Below are 16,040 nucleotides of genomic sequence, written 5' to 3'. Positions count from 1 at the left end.
TTACCCTTCAGTTTCTTGTTAATTTTTTTTATTATTATTTTAAAGTCTTTTTTTCCCTCTAAACTGGACTGCCCAGGATTGGGACCCATGTGCTATTGATGACTATAGTTTTAGGAAGTGTGTGCTATTGATGACTATAGCTTTAGGAAGTGCATGGCGATGGGGGGGAGGGTGTGGGGTGGGAGGGCTGGGTAGCTGGGTTCTGGGGTGTAACACGCCAGCCTGGGTGGGGGGGCGGACGCTCGCGTGCCCACAGACCCTTCTGACCCCTTGGGCCTGAGCTGACTCCCTAGCTCCCAGCTGTGCGGACATTCAGGCAGGTGGGGTCCCGCAGAGACCAGAGTCCCTGCAAGCCAGCCTCTCGTGACTGCCGCTTTCTCCGCCCGCCCCTCACTCCCCACAGGCGTGAATTTTAACATGGACCAGTGCAGCCCCAACGGCACGGACCCCTACAAGCCCAGGTGCCCCGAGACTGACACGACGGGCCAGGCGCCCGCCTTCCCCGAGTGGCTGACGGTCATCCTGCTCTGCCTGTACCTGCTCTTCACCAACATCCTGCTGCTCAACCTGCTCATTGCCATGTTCAAGTGAGTGGGCGGGGCAGAGCACGTGGGGCGGGGCTTACCCAGTGCCCAGTACCCAGTACCTAGTACTGCGCGTCACGTGGGGGTCCCCGCCAGCTAGAGAAGGGGCGCTGCCGCTGCTGCCTTTCGCCTCTAGAGCCCGCATCCCATGCCTGTCGCTGCCCTAGGGGACTGCAATAGCATGTGTCCTGCTTCTCCCGTTCCCTTGACCTGGCTGTGCTCGAACGTGAGCTGTGGCACTGTTCCTATTCTTTTATTCTCCCTGGGGACATACTGCGACCACTGACTGCGCAGGGCTGTCCCTGGCCCACCTGCCCCTGGTGGCTTCTTCAGACAGGCTCTGAGGGGACCATGACCTTTGAAAGCCCTTACATTGCGGTGGCAGGTGGCGATATGTCTACCCCCTCTCACCAGCTGAGTTCGGGGGCCACTTTTTTTTTTTTTTTTTTTGGTCTTAGCATGTTCTAAGCACTAAAAACCACATGTGGGCTGGAGAGGTGGCTTACCAGTTAAGGTGCTTGCTAGCAAAGCCTAAGGACCCAGGTTCGATTCTCAATACCCACGTAAGCCAGATCCACGAGGTGGTGCATGCATCTGGAGTTTGCAGTGGCTAGAGGCCCTGGCATGCCCATTCTCTCTCTGTGTGTGTCTTTCGAATAAATAAATAAACAACAACAACAAACTACATTTGCTAGATCTAGGGGTCTGGGTGGGCAGAACATTGTCCCAGGGGCAGAAAAAGCCATCTGGTGAAGTGACACTTGACCCTCCCTTATCTCAGACTTGGCTCTGCTTAGTCCCACCCATGAGACACTCCGGGGACACCACCCTTGGTCTGTTGGGATCGCCCGATAAGTTTCTCAGAATTCTCAGTGCCTGATCCTCCTCTTTTCAAACATTGGCAAGGCTTATCCACCTCAAGTCCATGTGGTCTCCCATTTTCACGTGCCCCCAGGAAGCTGGGAGTGCCGAGGCTTGCTGGGCTTTCCTCCCGCGGGGCTGTTCTTGCTGTCCCTGGAGAGGCGGCCGTTTGCCCGTGGGTGCCGCCGGCCTCCTGATGCACTCGGCCCGCCTCCGGCAGCTACACGTTCCAGGAGGTCCAGGAGCACACGGACCAGATCTGGAAGTTCCAGCGCCACGACCTGATCGAGGAGTACCACGGGCGGCCTCCCGCGCCGCCGCCCCTCATCCTCCTCAGCCACCTGCAGCTCCTGGTCAAGAGGCTGGTTCTGAAGATCCCAGCCAAGCGACACCGGCAGCTCAGTGAGCCCCCCGCCCACGCAGTCTGCCATCTGCGGCACAGACAGGGATGCACGTGTGGGTGCGCAGTTCCTTCTAGATCCCCGGCCGCTCAGCCTGGGTGCTGACCTCTCTTCAGCCTGCTGGGTTCCCGCTGGTGTGAGCCGGCACCCTCTAGACCTGAGCTTGGGAAGATGGTCCCCTCCTGTGTGGCACCGTGTGGTTGGGACCTCAGGAGGAGTCAGGTCTTCACTCACCCTGTGCCCCCGACAGAGAGCAAGCTGGAGAAGAACGAGGAGGCCGTCCTCTTGTCCTGGGAGATCTACCTGAAGGAGAACTACTTGCAGAATCAACAGTACCAGCACCACCAGCGGCCAGAGCAGAAGATTCAGGACATCAGTGAGAAGTATGGAGGCTGACAGTCATGTGGTGGGCATCCCTGTGGTGGGCACCCCAACAGCACACTCTGTAGCTCCCAGGGGGGCGGCCCAGGCTCATGCGATGTAAAGGAGAACACTGGAGCACTCGTGCCTGGCTCACCCAGCGGGGAGGTATAGAAGGAGCTTTGACGCTCCCCCATCATTAATGTCACCATCATTTTCAGTGTAGTTCTGCAGGCCTGTGTCCAGTGGATGGGCTGAGCCCTGGTCCTCTGGGGTTCTTAGGAAGGTGCATAGGACGGGCCCGAGAGCAGGAGGGGAATCCTGGGGCAGGACTGGAGGAGGACAAGTGTCTGCAGAAGGCCAACTGAGAGGAGGCTGGAGGGTTCGAGCCTGTAGAGCTCAGGGCCAGAGGATGTCGCCCTGTAAGCTTAAGATGTACCATCTTGCTGTGGACTCTGTGGGCTTCAGAGCCCTGCCCTAGTGCGCTGGCCACGTCAGTCCCGTGTGACCTCTCACCACCCTGCCCACCTTGCTGCCTCTTCATTTTTTTTTTTTTTTTCCAAGGTAGGGTTTTACTCTAGCCCAGGCTGACCTGGAATTCACTATGTAGTCTCAGGGGGTGGCCTTGAACTCAAGGCAATCTCCCTACCTCTGCCTCCCGAGTTCTGGGGTTAAAGGCGTGCACCAGCATGCCCGGGCTTTTTTTTTTTTTTACTTTGTCTCTCTGTAGCCCAGGCTGACCTGGAACTCATTCTCTAGTTCCAGGCTGGCCTCGACCTCACAGTGATCCTCCTACCTCTGCCCCCCAAGTGCCGGGATCAAAGGCGCGCGTCACCATGCTTGACTCATCTTGCTGCTTTGCAGGCCCTGATCCTGTTGCTTGTGGGCTCCTCATCTAGTGAGGGAAGGGGAGAGGGGGCGCAGTGCCACCCTGGTTAAGGCAGGTCCTGGTGCTGGCGGTGGTGGTGGTGAGGAGCAGTGTGATTGTGAGGATGGTAGTGATGGTCAAGATGATGGTAGTGGTGCTAAGGACGGTGGTGAAGGCCATGATGATGATGACATCCAAGAACACCTTGAACTCGCTGATGGTCGAAGCCCATCTGCCTCCCATGTTGGCTGAGCTGGCCGCAGATGCTCCATGTGCTTGAGCCTTGGGTAGCGATGCCCGGTCACGCCCTTGGTGTGTTTGAGACAGCCTTCTCCTGGAGGGAGGCAGGGCTTGAGGCTTTCTTGTACTCAGGAATTTCACTGGGGCCCTTCCCTGCCTCTATCCACTCTCCCTGATCCCATAGCTTCCCCTTTTTTGAAAACAATGTTTTTTTTTTTTTTTTTTTTTTTTGGTGAGGGGCAGGAGATTGGTTTGATTCTCCAGGACCCACCTTAGCCAGATGCACAAAGGGGCGCATGTGTCTGGAGTTTGTTTGCAGTGGTTGGAGGCCCTGGCGCGCCCCTTCTCTCTCTTCCTTTCTGTGCCTCTTTCTCTTTCTCAAATAAACAAATAAAAATAAAGTCAAAAAATTCTTTAAAATATTTATTTATTTTTGTTTTTCGAGGTAAGCCCAGCTGACTTAGAATTCACTATATAGTCTCAGGGTAGCCTTGAACTCATGGCGATCATCCTACCTCTGCTTCCCGACTGCCGGGAATAAAGATGTGCGCCACCACGCCCAGCATAACATCCCCTTTGAAAAGTTGGCCAGGGCATCTCTTGGTGGCTTTGTTCGGAGGCTTGTCGGCTAGTGGCAGGTGGGTTTGTTAGTGAGCGATTGGTCGGTGACTAGGTTGGTGGGTCGGTTGGTAGACTTGCCATATTTGATGCTTTTTGGGGGTTTGGTGTTTGTGAGGTTGTCGTTAGCGTTGTTGGTGGGTGCAGTTTTTGGTGAGTTAGTTGGTAGGTTTATTGGTTGATTAAAAGCGTGCACCACCATGCCCAGCTAGTCTTTCTTTTACTTTAATGTCATCATGTTTTCCTCCTACTGTGAGGGTCTTGTGACAGTAGTGCCAGGCACTGCAAGGTTGCGGATAATGAGGCCAATTCCTGTCTGGAAGAGTGCACTGTAAGAAGTCATACCTTTCCTTTGCCTCTTACATTCTTTCTGGCACCTCTTCTGCAATGGATCCTGAGCCTTGGAGGGTGTGAAATGTTTCAGTGCTGAACACTCCTCTGTCACTTCTTCTTAGCCTTGTGTTACATTTTGGGTCAACCCAGTGGTCATCACCATCTGAAAAGAGAAGCTTCTCTAACCAAAAGCGACAATAGCATTAATATATGAATATAAACATTAAGTGCTTTCAGGGCAGGCTGGTGAGAATAATATATGCATTTAGCCAGACAAGAGCAGGCTTTATACCCCTAAGGCTCATGACCTCCCCTGCCATAGGCTTTTGATTAGATTTCCAGTACCAGGCATGTATGCCCTCCCATGGAGTGGATCTCCAGTCCAGTTAGAGAGCAGTTGGTTTCCCCCAGAGCAGACATACCACTATTGTAGCTGTTTGGTCATTTGGCCTATTTGGCCAAACTTGAGGCTTCCAATGTCCACTGTTTTCATCACTAATGACTCTGTCTCCCATAGGGCTGCATGCAGTGCAGCTTTTTCCAGCTTTCAGTTGGCTGGTCTACAGGAAAAAGGTTTTCGGCTCAGTCCCAGCTTGATTTCTCAGTGACCTTGCTGCCCAGGCATGTGGAGCCTTCATCAATAGGGTTTTACCATCTGTTTGTGGTGGGAAACCAAGGGCCTTGGCAATAGCCTGTAATGTTTTAGAAGCAACAGGGACCTCCCTGGCCAACAACTCACTGTAAGGTATCCCATCCCTGGCACTGAAAAAAAATTTTTTTTTTTCGAGGTAGGGTCTCACTCTAGCCCAGGCTGACCTGGAATTGACTATGTAGTCTCAGGGTGGCCTCGAACTCATGGTGATCCTCCTACCTCTGCCTCCTGAGTGCTGGGATTACAGGCGTGTGCCATCACGCCCAGCTATGAGAATTTTTTAGTAACAATATATGGCTTCTGGGTGTGCCATTATCCAAAAAAAAAAAAAAAAAAAAGCTTTCATATGTCTTATTCAGAATATCTGGAATTTGGTTGACCCTCCCCCACCCTTCTTTTACTCAATCTCTTCCCCTGGCCTCACTTAGGCCTTTCCACTCCCTGTAATCTGTTCCTGTACTTACATATGAAAGAGAGAGGAGAGAGAGAAAGAGAGAGGAAGAGGCAGGTAGAGAGAAAGACAGAATGGGCACACCCCTTGTGCATCTGGCTTACTTGGGTCCTGGGGAATTGAACTGTGGTCCTAGGCTTCACAGGCAAATGCCTTAACCACTAAGCTATTTCCCCAGCCCTAGTTAGTTCTAATAACAGTGTTAAGGGCCCATAACGGGCTGAGCATGTCACCTGCATTCTCTCTCTAAGCCCATGTGTTACAAAGGGAAGTACTGTTTACTCCCTCTTTTCCACTGAGGAAGTAGACCTGGAGGAAGGAGAGAGACAGTCCAGCGTGGCCAGACAGTGCAGCCTGCATTTGCATGCCTGACCTAGCCAGTCTGCAGAGTCCTACCTGCCGGGAGCAAGGCTGAACCTGAAGAAATCAGCCGCGTGCCCGGTCAGACCCCTCAGCCCAGATTTCTCAAAGTGTCTGGAGGCTCAGAAGGGCTCTGTTGCCAAAGTCCCAGCCTGGGGCCCAGAGGAAGTTAGGCTCCTTCAGTTATTTTCTGATATTGAACAGGCTGATTAAAATATAAAATTTCAGGCTGGGCACGGTGGCGCACACCTTTAATCCCAGCACCTGGGAGGAGGATCACTGTGAGTTTGAGACTACACAGTGAATTCCAGGTCAGCCTGGGCTAGAGTGAGACCTTACCTCAAAAAACAAACAAAAAACTTTCAAAGCATAAAATTTCAGCCAGGTGTGGTGGCACACACCTTTAATTCCAGCACTCAGGAGGCAGTGGTAGGAGGATCCCTGTGAGTTTGAGGCCACCCTGAGACTCCATAGTGAATTCCAGGTCAGCCGGTACAACCCAGTGGATACTCGGTTGAGAGGCACAGGCCTGTAGGGCAGATGATGAGGGGACTGACCCGAAGCCCTCACGAGGTTTCTGGCCCACTCATCTTCCCTCTGGAGCCCAGTGAGGATCTGAGGTTGGGAGGGGCGGGGATGAGGGCACCCTGGCATACCGTGTGTCAGGAGGTTACAGCATTGCGCTGATTTGAGCTGACCCAAGCTCTTTGCCCACAGGTCAGGGCTGGAGGTTTGGGGTCTCTGACACGTTCTCCATATGTTACAGTGAGAGGATCACAGGGGTCTAAACATGCTCTGTCACCGACACATGTTTGCAAGGCTGTTGGGGAAAACAAAGCAGGGGCACCCACATGATGTGCCTCGTGGAAGGAAGCAACCCAGTGTGTCTCAGCATTGTGTTTCCCTGGGTGATCATCAGCTTGCTTCCCCCCGGATGGCTATGTAAAGCGGGCCACAGTCCCCAGAAACACTGGCCACTTATTAAAGTGGTTGCTCGTTTTATTACACAGGATATTACTTAGAGGTGCAAGCAGGTAATGGACCCAGATGGAGCTCTGATGGCTTTAACTTTAAACGCAGCAGACTGGGTGAGGAGAAAGCCTCTGGCTTAGTCAACCAAACTTTCCCCAAACAGCAGCAGGGCTGCCCCCCACCCCCACCAACCCAGATGTCCCCAGCCTTGTCAGCTTCCAGAGCATCAGCAGGCAAGTCTAGATAAGTGGGCTGTGGTGTGTGTGTGTGTGTACATATGCGTTCATCTCTCCTAGATCCCTGACAGACTTCCAGGCCCACAGTACGGAGCCTGGGTCACCCATCTGCTGGGACAGCCCCCCTTTGTGGTACCGGGGGATTTCACTCTGGAGCAGAGATGTATGTTGTAAATTCTTTCAAGTTGAGATGGTGACCATTGAAATGGAAGCCGATAGGATGCCACACTAGGCTACTAGGTCTGGTGAACCCATCTGTGAGCAGGTGTCGTGTCCCCTTGTGCCAAGGTCCCCAAAACCCATCCTATGATTTCTTAATTTTTTTTTTTTAATTTTAGAGAGAGACAGAGAGAGAGAGAGGTAGGAAGGGAGGGAGAGAGAGAATCGGTGCACCACGGCCTCAGTGAAATTGAACTCCAGACACTTGCGCCACCTAGTGGGCATGTGCGACCTTGCGCTTGCCTCACCTTTGTGCGTCTGGCTTACGTGGGATCTGGAGAGTTGAACATGGCTCCTTAGTCTTCACAGGCAAACACCTCAACTGCTAAGCCATCTCTCCAGCCCTACCCTGTATGTTTTTTTTCCAGAGTGGACACCATGGTGGATCTACTGGACATGGACCGTGTGAAGAGGTCAGGCTCCATGGAGCAAAGGCTGGCCTTATTGGAGGAGCAGGTGGGCTGGAGGTCGGGGCTTGGGGGATCATTTGGGAAAACAATGCAGCAAAGGAGGTCGGAGAGTTTGCAATTCTAAACTTTTTCTTCTTTTCTGTTGTTTTTTCGAGGTAGGGTTTCACTCTAGTCCAGGCTAGAATTCACTATGTAGTCTCAGGGTGGCCTCGAACTCATGGCGATCCTCCTACCTCTGCCTCCCGAATGCTGGGACTAAAGACGTGCGCCACCATGCCCGTCCTAAAGTTGTTTATTCTCTAGAAAACTGCATCTAAGCCTTGGCACACAAGGCACCCATGTTGTGGAGTGCACTCTGGCTGCTTCTGGGGTGCAAGTGACTCCTCCCACCCTTGGAGGCCGTGCCTGAGCCGCTGCTGTCTCAGGACTCTGTCCTGACCGTGGCTGAAGCCAGAGGAGCTACCAGCCCGTGCTGTTCTCTGGCGCTGCAGAGTCCCACAGGGTGTTGGGGCCACTTCGAGAGTGAGGCCAGTCCAAGCTGCCACTTCATACTATGTGGACTCCAAATGCCAACCTGATCTTTCTTTTTGGATATGCCCTCCAGATGGCCCAGACATCCAGAGCTTTGAATTGGATCGTGACTGCCCTGAAGGACAGTGGCTTTGGCTTGGAGGCAGGTGTGCCCGCTCTAGGTGAGTGGGTGGCCTGCTAGCTTTCTGTGTGGGTTTGAGTCTAGTGGTGGGTTGGGAGGAGAGGCAGCACAGGGGTCTTTGTGAAGGAGGACTTCAGCTGTGAGACCACCCGCCCCCTCTGCTGGGGAGTTGAGTGGGTGCCACTCAAGCAGGCACCCAGCTAGCCTCCCCTCTTGGGCTTCTGGGGGTGGTCTGACCTGCCTTCCCAACCCCCTCCTACATTACTTGCTGCAAAGTGGGGGTGAGGGGTAGTTCCAGATGGCTGACACCATCTTGTCAACCACGAGACAAAAAACAAAGCCTTACATTTGCAGCCAGTCAGGAGCTGGACGTTAGCAGTCCACCTCAGGTCAGGTTGGCCTCCAGGGGGAAACTGGTCCTTTCAAAAATAATGTTTTTAATTTTCAAGTTTTTAAAGAAATTTTATTTATTTATTTTATTGACAACTCCCATGATTGTAAATAATATTCCATGGTAATTCCCTCCCTCCCCAAACCTGTCCTTATGAATTGGACAGTGGATGGTAACAGCATAGAGGCTGGCTCACCACTGAGCTCTCCAGGTGTAGCCGTGGAGCAGCTCTCTGTTGGGGGTTGCTTCCCTGACCTTGTCCCTGTCCTCCCAAAGCTGAGTCGGGAGAGTGGGGGCTGGGCTGTGGGCTGTCATTGACTTCATGGATGTGTGAGCCTGGAGGTGGGGGCCACCCAGGAAACGGCCAGGAGGAAGCTTCCATCCTGCAGGTGCTCCCGAGCCCTGGCTCTGCTTTGTGTCACACCCCTGTATTGGTTCTCAGCACCCCAAAAAGCCTGTGATGAACCAGATGCTGAACTGAGCGTCAAGAGGAAGGCAGAGGAGTTGGGTGACCAGTACCATGTGAACGCCCGGCACCTCCTCTACCCCAACACCCTCGTCACACGCTTCCCCGTCCCCAATGAGAAAGTGCCCTGGGAGGTGAGTGCCACCCTGCCTGGGTGCCCCAGACCAAGAGGCTTCAGCTCTAGGGGAGAGAGGAGTTCCTGCCCCCAATCCCTGCTGGGTCCACTGTGGCTCCCTCCTGCTGCAACCTCACTGGGCGTCTGAGTGTTTGGCAGATGAGGATACAGATGTGTGGAGGTCGGGTCATACAAAACACAAAGCTGAGAAGTAGAGGGGCCTGGCAGGGGCCCCCGTTGCACACAGAGAGCTCATGGCCCAGCTCGGCTTCTACACCTCCTCACTTGCTCCCACTCTGTTGGCCCAGTCATCCCTGCACCCCACTTTTTCCTAGACTCCATGGTGCCCAGTGAGGGGCCACCATCCTCCTTCTGGGTGCCAGATACTGAGAGAGAGAGAGAGAGAAAGAGAGAGGGAGAGAGGGAAGATGGCATTGGAGGGGCCAGCCCTGCCCTCCTCCCACAGATTTTTCTCTTTTTTAAAGTTTTTATTTAATTTATTGTATTTGAGAGAGAGAGAGAGAGAGAGAGAGAGGGAATTGGCATGCCAGGGCCTCAGCCACTGCTATTGAACTCCAGACACTTGCACCACCTAGTGGGCATGTGTGACCTTGCACTTGCCTCACCTTTGTGCATCTGGCTTATGTGGGATCTGGAGAGTCAAACATGGGTCCTTAGGCTTCTCAGGCAAGCGCCTTAACCGCGAAGCCATCTCTCCAGTCCCCACAGATTTTCTCTTGGTTCTTCTGGAACATTGCAGGCTGCTGCTCCCTCCCCCCTGTCTGCTGCAGGGAACCCTTACAGTTAGGGTTCCACTTAGCCTCCCTCCTATCAAGCCCCCCGACAGGCTGCCATCCTGGTCGCAGTGCCTGAGCTGGTCCCTGTGTGGGATGTCCATCCTCAGCTCCGCCCCAGCAGGCAGCTACCCGCATGCACTGGGGTGGCTCAGTGTCAGATGGGCAGCAGCCTCGGCTGTGAGAATGCTCGGACTCATGCCTGGTACCCCAGCCGAGCTTGCCCGGGCAAGAAACCCTGAAGAAGCCCACCCACTTTGTTGCAGGTAGAGTTTCTGATCTACGACCCTCCCTTTCACACAGCAGAGAGGAAGGATCTGGCCTTCATGGATCCCGTGGGAGAGTGAGTGGTCCCCTCCCCAGCAGAGGCCCTGGACCCCACCTGGGGGCAGGCTGGAGCAAGCTCTGCCTCGTTCTCCCCCAGAGGCCCCTGGGCCTCTCCTTCTATCTTGGATGCAAGTTATCCTGGATAGTGACCATGGCCTGTGGCCAGAACCCACCCCCCACCAAGGCAAAGCCTGTGGTCACTGTGGCTGAGCCACTGGAAGAGGGTGAGGCAGTGTCCTGTACTCTCTGTCTGCCTCCACCTTCCTCTCACAATGACATGTCCTCTTGCTTGTCCCCAGCACCGCAGAACCTCTGTCCAAGATCAGTTACAATGCCATGGATGGACTGACAGACCGCCGTAGCTTCCACGGGGCCTATGTAGTCCAGCACGGTCTTCCCCTGTGAGTGTCCCCATGCCTGGCTGGTTCTGTGGCAGCTGGTCTCTGGGGGCAGGTTCCTGTACATGCAAAACAACAGTTTTCAAGCTGGGCGTGGTGGCGCACGCCTTGAATCTTAGCACTCGGGAGGCAGAGGTAGGATGATCACTGTGAGTTTGAGACCACTCTGAGACCACATAGTGAATTCCAGGCCAGCCTGGACTAGAGTGAAACCCTACCTCGGAAAAAGAGAGAGAGAGAGAGAGAGAGAGAGAGAGAGAGAGAGAGAGAGAAAGAGGGAAAGAAAATGACATGTTTCTCGTAAAAACTTGCAAAAGAAAAAGATACCCCAGCTTGCAGCATTTTTAGGGTCCTTCTGAGGGCCATCCTTTGCTCCCTCTCACAAGAGGGCCCTAGTAGACTGTGGATCTGTTCCAATAGCACCCCTGGGTATGCACCGCCATGTCGGGCTCTAGGATGCATTTTGACATGGGTCAAAATTTTGACACCATTTTCAAACCATGCTGGGCAATAGGATGTATTTTCCTGTTTCCTTCTGATAGTTTTCTTCCCTTGAGCAGTTGGAGGTTGCTCAGAGTGTAGGGAGGCACTGTGTCTGTCAGCTTTCTGTCCTTACAAGAAATACTCGAGACAAGCAGCTTAGAAACAAAAAGGCTTAGCTGGGCTTGGTGGCAGAGGTAGGAGGATCGCCATGAGTTCGAGGCTACCCTGAGACTACATAGTGAGTTGCAGGTCAGCCTGGGCTAGAGTGAGACCCTACCTTGAAAAACCAAAAAACAAACAACAACAACAACAAAAAGATGAAGGAAGGAAGGAAAGGAAGGAAGGAAGGAAGGAAGGAAGGAAGGAAGGAAGGAAGGAAGGAAGGAAGGAAGGAAGGGGGAAAGAAAGGGGCTTAGCACGGTGTGGTGGTGCATGCCTTTGAGGCTGTGAGTGGTCAGCCTGGGATAGAATAGGACCCTATCTTTAAAAACCACAAAAACAGGACAACAACAAAAACCCCACAAAGGTTTACTGTGACCCTAGTTTGAAAGGTTTCAATCCAGCCCCACAGTGGCGGGAGGGGTGACTCTGCGGTCCTGTTGCTTAGGGGTCAGTGGGGAGGTCGCATGTCACAGGGAAGCGAAGCAAAGCCATTCACCTCGTGGATGGGAAGCCGAACAGAGGAAGGAGAGAGGAAGAGGAGGTTGGGGTTTCTCTGTCCCCCTTACGGTCATGTCCCTAATGACCTAAAAGCCTCCCATTAGGCCTCATCCCCTAAAGGTCCCCCCCCACCCACATCACCAACCATGGTGCGCTGGGGTCCAGGACAGTGGACGGTGGCATGAAGCCTTGGCCTCACCCCTTGGGGAATCCCTGAGGGGACCTGGTCAGGAGCTGGTCTACTGTCCCTGCTGTCCCCACTGTGAGCTGGGCCTGCCCGCCCAACGTCCCAGTGTCCTGGCCACATCCTGACCCTCTTAGCGGTGGGCTGTGGCTGAGCCAACCCTCCTCCACCACAGGAACCCCATGGGCCGCACAGGGCTGCGGGGACGCGGGAGCCTCAGCTGGTTTGGACCCAATCACACCGTGCAGCCTGTGGTCACCCGGTGAGCCCCATGTGCTTTCCATGAGCTCTGAGGGGTGAAGGGACAACTTTGGCACTCAGGGCTGTGTGGAGTGAGGCCGTAGGGGTCTGAGGACAAACGTGCACACTCTCTGAAACAGGGCAGAGATGTCTGCACATCCATCCTCCTTAGGAAAACCCAGGACACCCTTCTACCCATGGAGGGGGCTCATATTCCCTGGGGTAGCCCCTTAGAGAGAACCACTGGGGGGAGGGACTAGCAGAAACTGGTTGGGTCAGTGGGTAAAGCACTTGACACACAAGTTTGAGGACCTGAATTCAGACCCCCAGGCCCCACATAAAATTGCTGGCCTGGTTGGATTCACTTGAACCTTGGCACTAGGACTTACTGGACAACCCGTCCAGCTGAGTCAGTGAGCTCTGGGTTCACTGGAAGATCTAGTCTAAAAGAATAAGGTTGGGCTGGAGAGATAGCTTTGTTAAAGGTGCTTTTTTTTTTTTTTTAAATTTTTACTTATTTATTTGAGAGCGACAGACACAGAGAGAAAGAGAGAAAGACAGATAGAGGGAGAGAGAGAGAATGGGCGTGCCAGGGCTTCCAGCCTCTGCAAACGAACTCCAGACGCGTGCGCCCCCTTGTGCATCTGGCTAACGTGGGACCTGGGGAACCGAGCCTCGAACCGGGGTCCTTAGGCTTCACAGGCAAGCGCTTAACCGCTAAGCCATCTCTCCAGCCCTAAAGGTGCTTTTTTTAAAAAAAAAAATTGACAACTTCCATAATTATAGACAATAAACCATAATTCCCTCCTCTCCCTTTCCCTACTTTCCCCTTCACAAATCCACTCTCCATCATATCCCCTCCTTCTCTCCATTAGTCTCTCTTATATTTTTAAAAGTATTTTTATTTATTTGTTTATTTGAGAGAGAGAAAGAAGCAGAGAGAGACGAGAGAGAGAATGGGCACATCAGGGCCTCTAGCCACCGCAAACAAATTCTAGATGTAGATGCATGCGCCCCCTTGTGCATCTGGCTTACATGGGTCCTGGAGAGTTGAACCGGGATCCTCTGGCTTTGCAGGCAAATGCCTTAATTGCTAAGCCATCTCTCCAGCCCCTCTCTTTTACTTTGATGTCATCATTTTTTCCTCCTATTATGAGGGTCTTGTGAAGGTATTGCTAGGCACTGTGAGGTCATGGATATCAAGGCCAATTTCTGTCTGGAGGATGGCATTGTAAGCAGTCCTACCCTTCCTTTGGCTCTTACATTCTTTCTGCCACCTCTTCCACAATGGACCTGAGCCTTGGCAGGTGTGATAGAGATGTTTCAGTGCTGAATATTCCTCTGTCACTTCTTCTCATCACTTTGGTGCTTTTTAGGGTCACCACCACCTGAAAAGAGAAGCTTCTCTGACAAAAGTGAGAATGGCGTTAGTACATGGTGTGAACATTACGTAAAGTGTGTTAAGAGCAGTTTGCATTCAGCCAGGCAGGAGCAGGCGTTACACTCCTAGGGCTCATGACCTCCCTTGCCATGGGCTTTTGACTAGGTTTTTAGTAGCAGGCATGTATTCCCTCCCATTGGGGAGCAGGTCCCCAATCCAATTAGAGAGCAGTTGGTTTCCCTAAAGCTGCTTTCTTGCAAAGCCTGCCATCCCAGATTTGATTCCCCGATACCTATGTAAAGCCACATATCTAGAGTTCATTTGTAGTGACAAGAAGCCCGGGCATGCTCCCACTCACTGTCTCTGTCTGCTTACAAATAAATAAGAAATAGCTAAAAATAAAAGAATAAGGTGAAGAAGGATTGAGGAGGACATCTGATATCAACAACCTCTAGCCTCCATGTGCATGCACACACATGCACATGTGTCTGCACCCCCCACATGAACAGACACACACACACATGTACACAATATATACATGCAAAAAAGTTACAGAAACCACAAAAATAAAACATGAAAATAAAGGCCGGGTGTGGTAGTGCATGTCTTTAATCCCAGTACTCGGGAGGCAGAGGTGGGAGGATTGCTGTGAGTTCAAGGCCACGCTGGGCTAGACTGAGACCCTACCTTGAAAAGCCAAAAGCTATAAATTAAATTAAATTAAATTAAATTAAATTAAATTAAATTAAATTAAAATTAAAGAAAAACCAGGTATGGTGGTGCACGCTTTTAATCTCAGCATTTGGGAGGCTGAGGTAGGAAGACTGCTGTCTGTTTGAGGCCAGTCTGGGACCACAGAGTGAGTTTCAGGTCAGCCTGAGCTAGAGTGAGACACCTGCCTTAAGAAAGAGAGAGAGAGAGAGAGAGAGAGAAGAAGAAGAAGAGAGAGAGAGAAAGAAAGGAAGGAAGAGAGAAGGAGAGAGAGAGAAAGGAAGGAAGGAAGGAAGGAAGGAAGGAAGGAAAGAAAAATGTAAGAGGCTAAACACACACATGGTCCTACTGTCAGCTAATATTAGAATTGGGAAATTTGGGCTGGAGAGATGGCTCAGCAGTTCAATTCCCCAGAACCCATGTAAGCCAGATGCCCAAGGTGGCACATGAATCTGGAGTTTGTTTGCAGTAGCTAGAGGCCCTGGGGTGCCCGTTCTCTTTCTCTCTCTCTCAAAACAAATAAATGAATAAAATATTTCAAAGAAGAATTGGGAAATTCACCTATCAGCAGATGAAACGTGGCCCCACAGCCCCACACCCCACCCAGTCAGCCTGTCTGTATACACACGGACACCCCCACACCGGCTCGCCACTCCTGCTCTCCTAACCTCCTGGTGCCCATAACCCCTGAGAGCTGGGTGTTATTTCCTTGAGGAGCCCCCGCGGGTCCCAGCCCAGATGATGCTCTGGGCTCATGTGGCCCTGGGCAGCAGTGTCACAGGCTGTGTTGGGACTGCCCCCTAGTGGCTGGTGTCTGCATGGAAGAAGACAGGTGAGGGTGAGCTGGCGCTGGGCATGTGCTGACCTGAGGTTAGGTCAGCCTTTGTCTGCTGCTCCATGCGGGAGGTTGGGGCAGCCTCAACCCAGCAGGTGTGAGCGGTTCCCCTTGCAGGTGGAGGAGGAACCAGGACGGTGCTATCTGCAGGAAGAGCGTCAAGAAAATGCTGGAGGTCCTGGTGGTGAAGCTGTCATGCTCAGAGCACTGGGCCCTGCCTGGGGTAAGCGGGGCGAGGGGTTAGCATGGGACCTTATCTGTCTGCCAGGCTGACCGATTTGTCACCAACCTTTCTGTCCATCCTACCCGTGGGAGAGCACTCTACTCTGGACTGCACACCAGCCACAGACAGTCATGGACAGGGACAGCCTCGTTCTGCTTGTCCTGAGTGACTTAATGTGGGGACCCCCGGGGGGGGGGGTGCATTATTCTGCTTGGAAACTCCTTCCTGCTTCCTCACAGGCTCATAGTCTGGTATGTGGGTGCTAATCAAGGCCCTGCTGTGTCTCTGGTTGTGGAAGGGAGGCTTCCCTTGATGGCTGATTGGGACTCCAGGCAGTGCTCCATGCAAAGATAGCTTCTCGTGGTGGCTTAGACATGGACTACCTCTCCCCACCCCGGGCCCTGAGCTGAGCCCCAAGGGCAGAGCAGCATTGCGCAGGGGTGTGCACAAGCTCCTTGGCTCCTACGGGGGGTCCTGACTATAGGAGGTCCTGAGGCCTTGGGGTGCAGAAGGTCTGGGTTCTCTGGCCCAAGTGGCTCTGATCTACTCTGGTTCTCCCATATTAGCCCCCCATTCCCCTGAAGCCAGCTTAGGGCAGGGCTGTAGAGAGGACTG

At 52.9% G+C, this 16,040-nt stretch overlaps 1 protein-coding gene and 1 non-coding gene across 2 annotated transcripts in view; both read left to right on the top strand.

Moving 5' to 3' along the window:
- Trpm2 (transient receptor potential cation channel subfamily M member 2) overlaps positions 1-16,040 on the top strand; it is a 63,939-nt gene that overhangs the window by 43,845 nt on the left and 4,054 nt on the right. The window contains exons 20-29 of the mRNA XM_045149998.1: positions 404-587; positions 1,666-1,847; positions 2,097-2,229; positions 7,524-7,611; positions 8,170-8,257; positions 9,051-9,208; positions 10,250-10,326; positions 10,610-10,711; positions 12,211-12,297; positions 15,320-15,425. Coding sequence (XP_045005933.1) covers positions 404-587; positions 1,666-1,847; positions 2,097-2,229; positions 7,524-7,611; positions 8,170-8,257; positions 9,051-9,208; positions 10,250-10,326; positions 10,610-10,711; positions 12,211-12,297; positions 15,320-15,425 — 1,205 coding nt within the window. The remainder of the gene's footprint in view (positions 1-403; positions 588-1,665; positions 1,848-2,096; positions 2,230-7,523; positions 7,612-8,169; positions 8,258-9,050; positions 9,209-10,249; positions 10,327-10,609; positions 10,712-12,210; positions 12,298-15,319; positions 15,426-16,040) is intronic.
- LOC123461293 lies at positions 15,379-15,441 on the top strand. The gene has a single exon (XR_006637581.1). It is a non-coding gene; the product is annotated as a Z6 small nucleolar RNA (small nucleolar RNA).

Source organism: Jaculus jaculus, chromosome 5 (assembly GCF_020740685.1).
Source record: "Jaculus jaculus isolate mJacJac1 chromosome 5, mJacJac1.mat.Y.cur, whole genome shotgun sequence".
NCBI classification, from domain to species: Eukaryota; Metazoa; Chordata; class Mammalia; order Rodentia; family Dipodidae; genus Jaculus; species Jaculus jaculus.
This window is presented reverse-complemented; position numbering and strand designations above follow the sequence as displayed.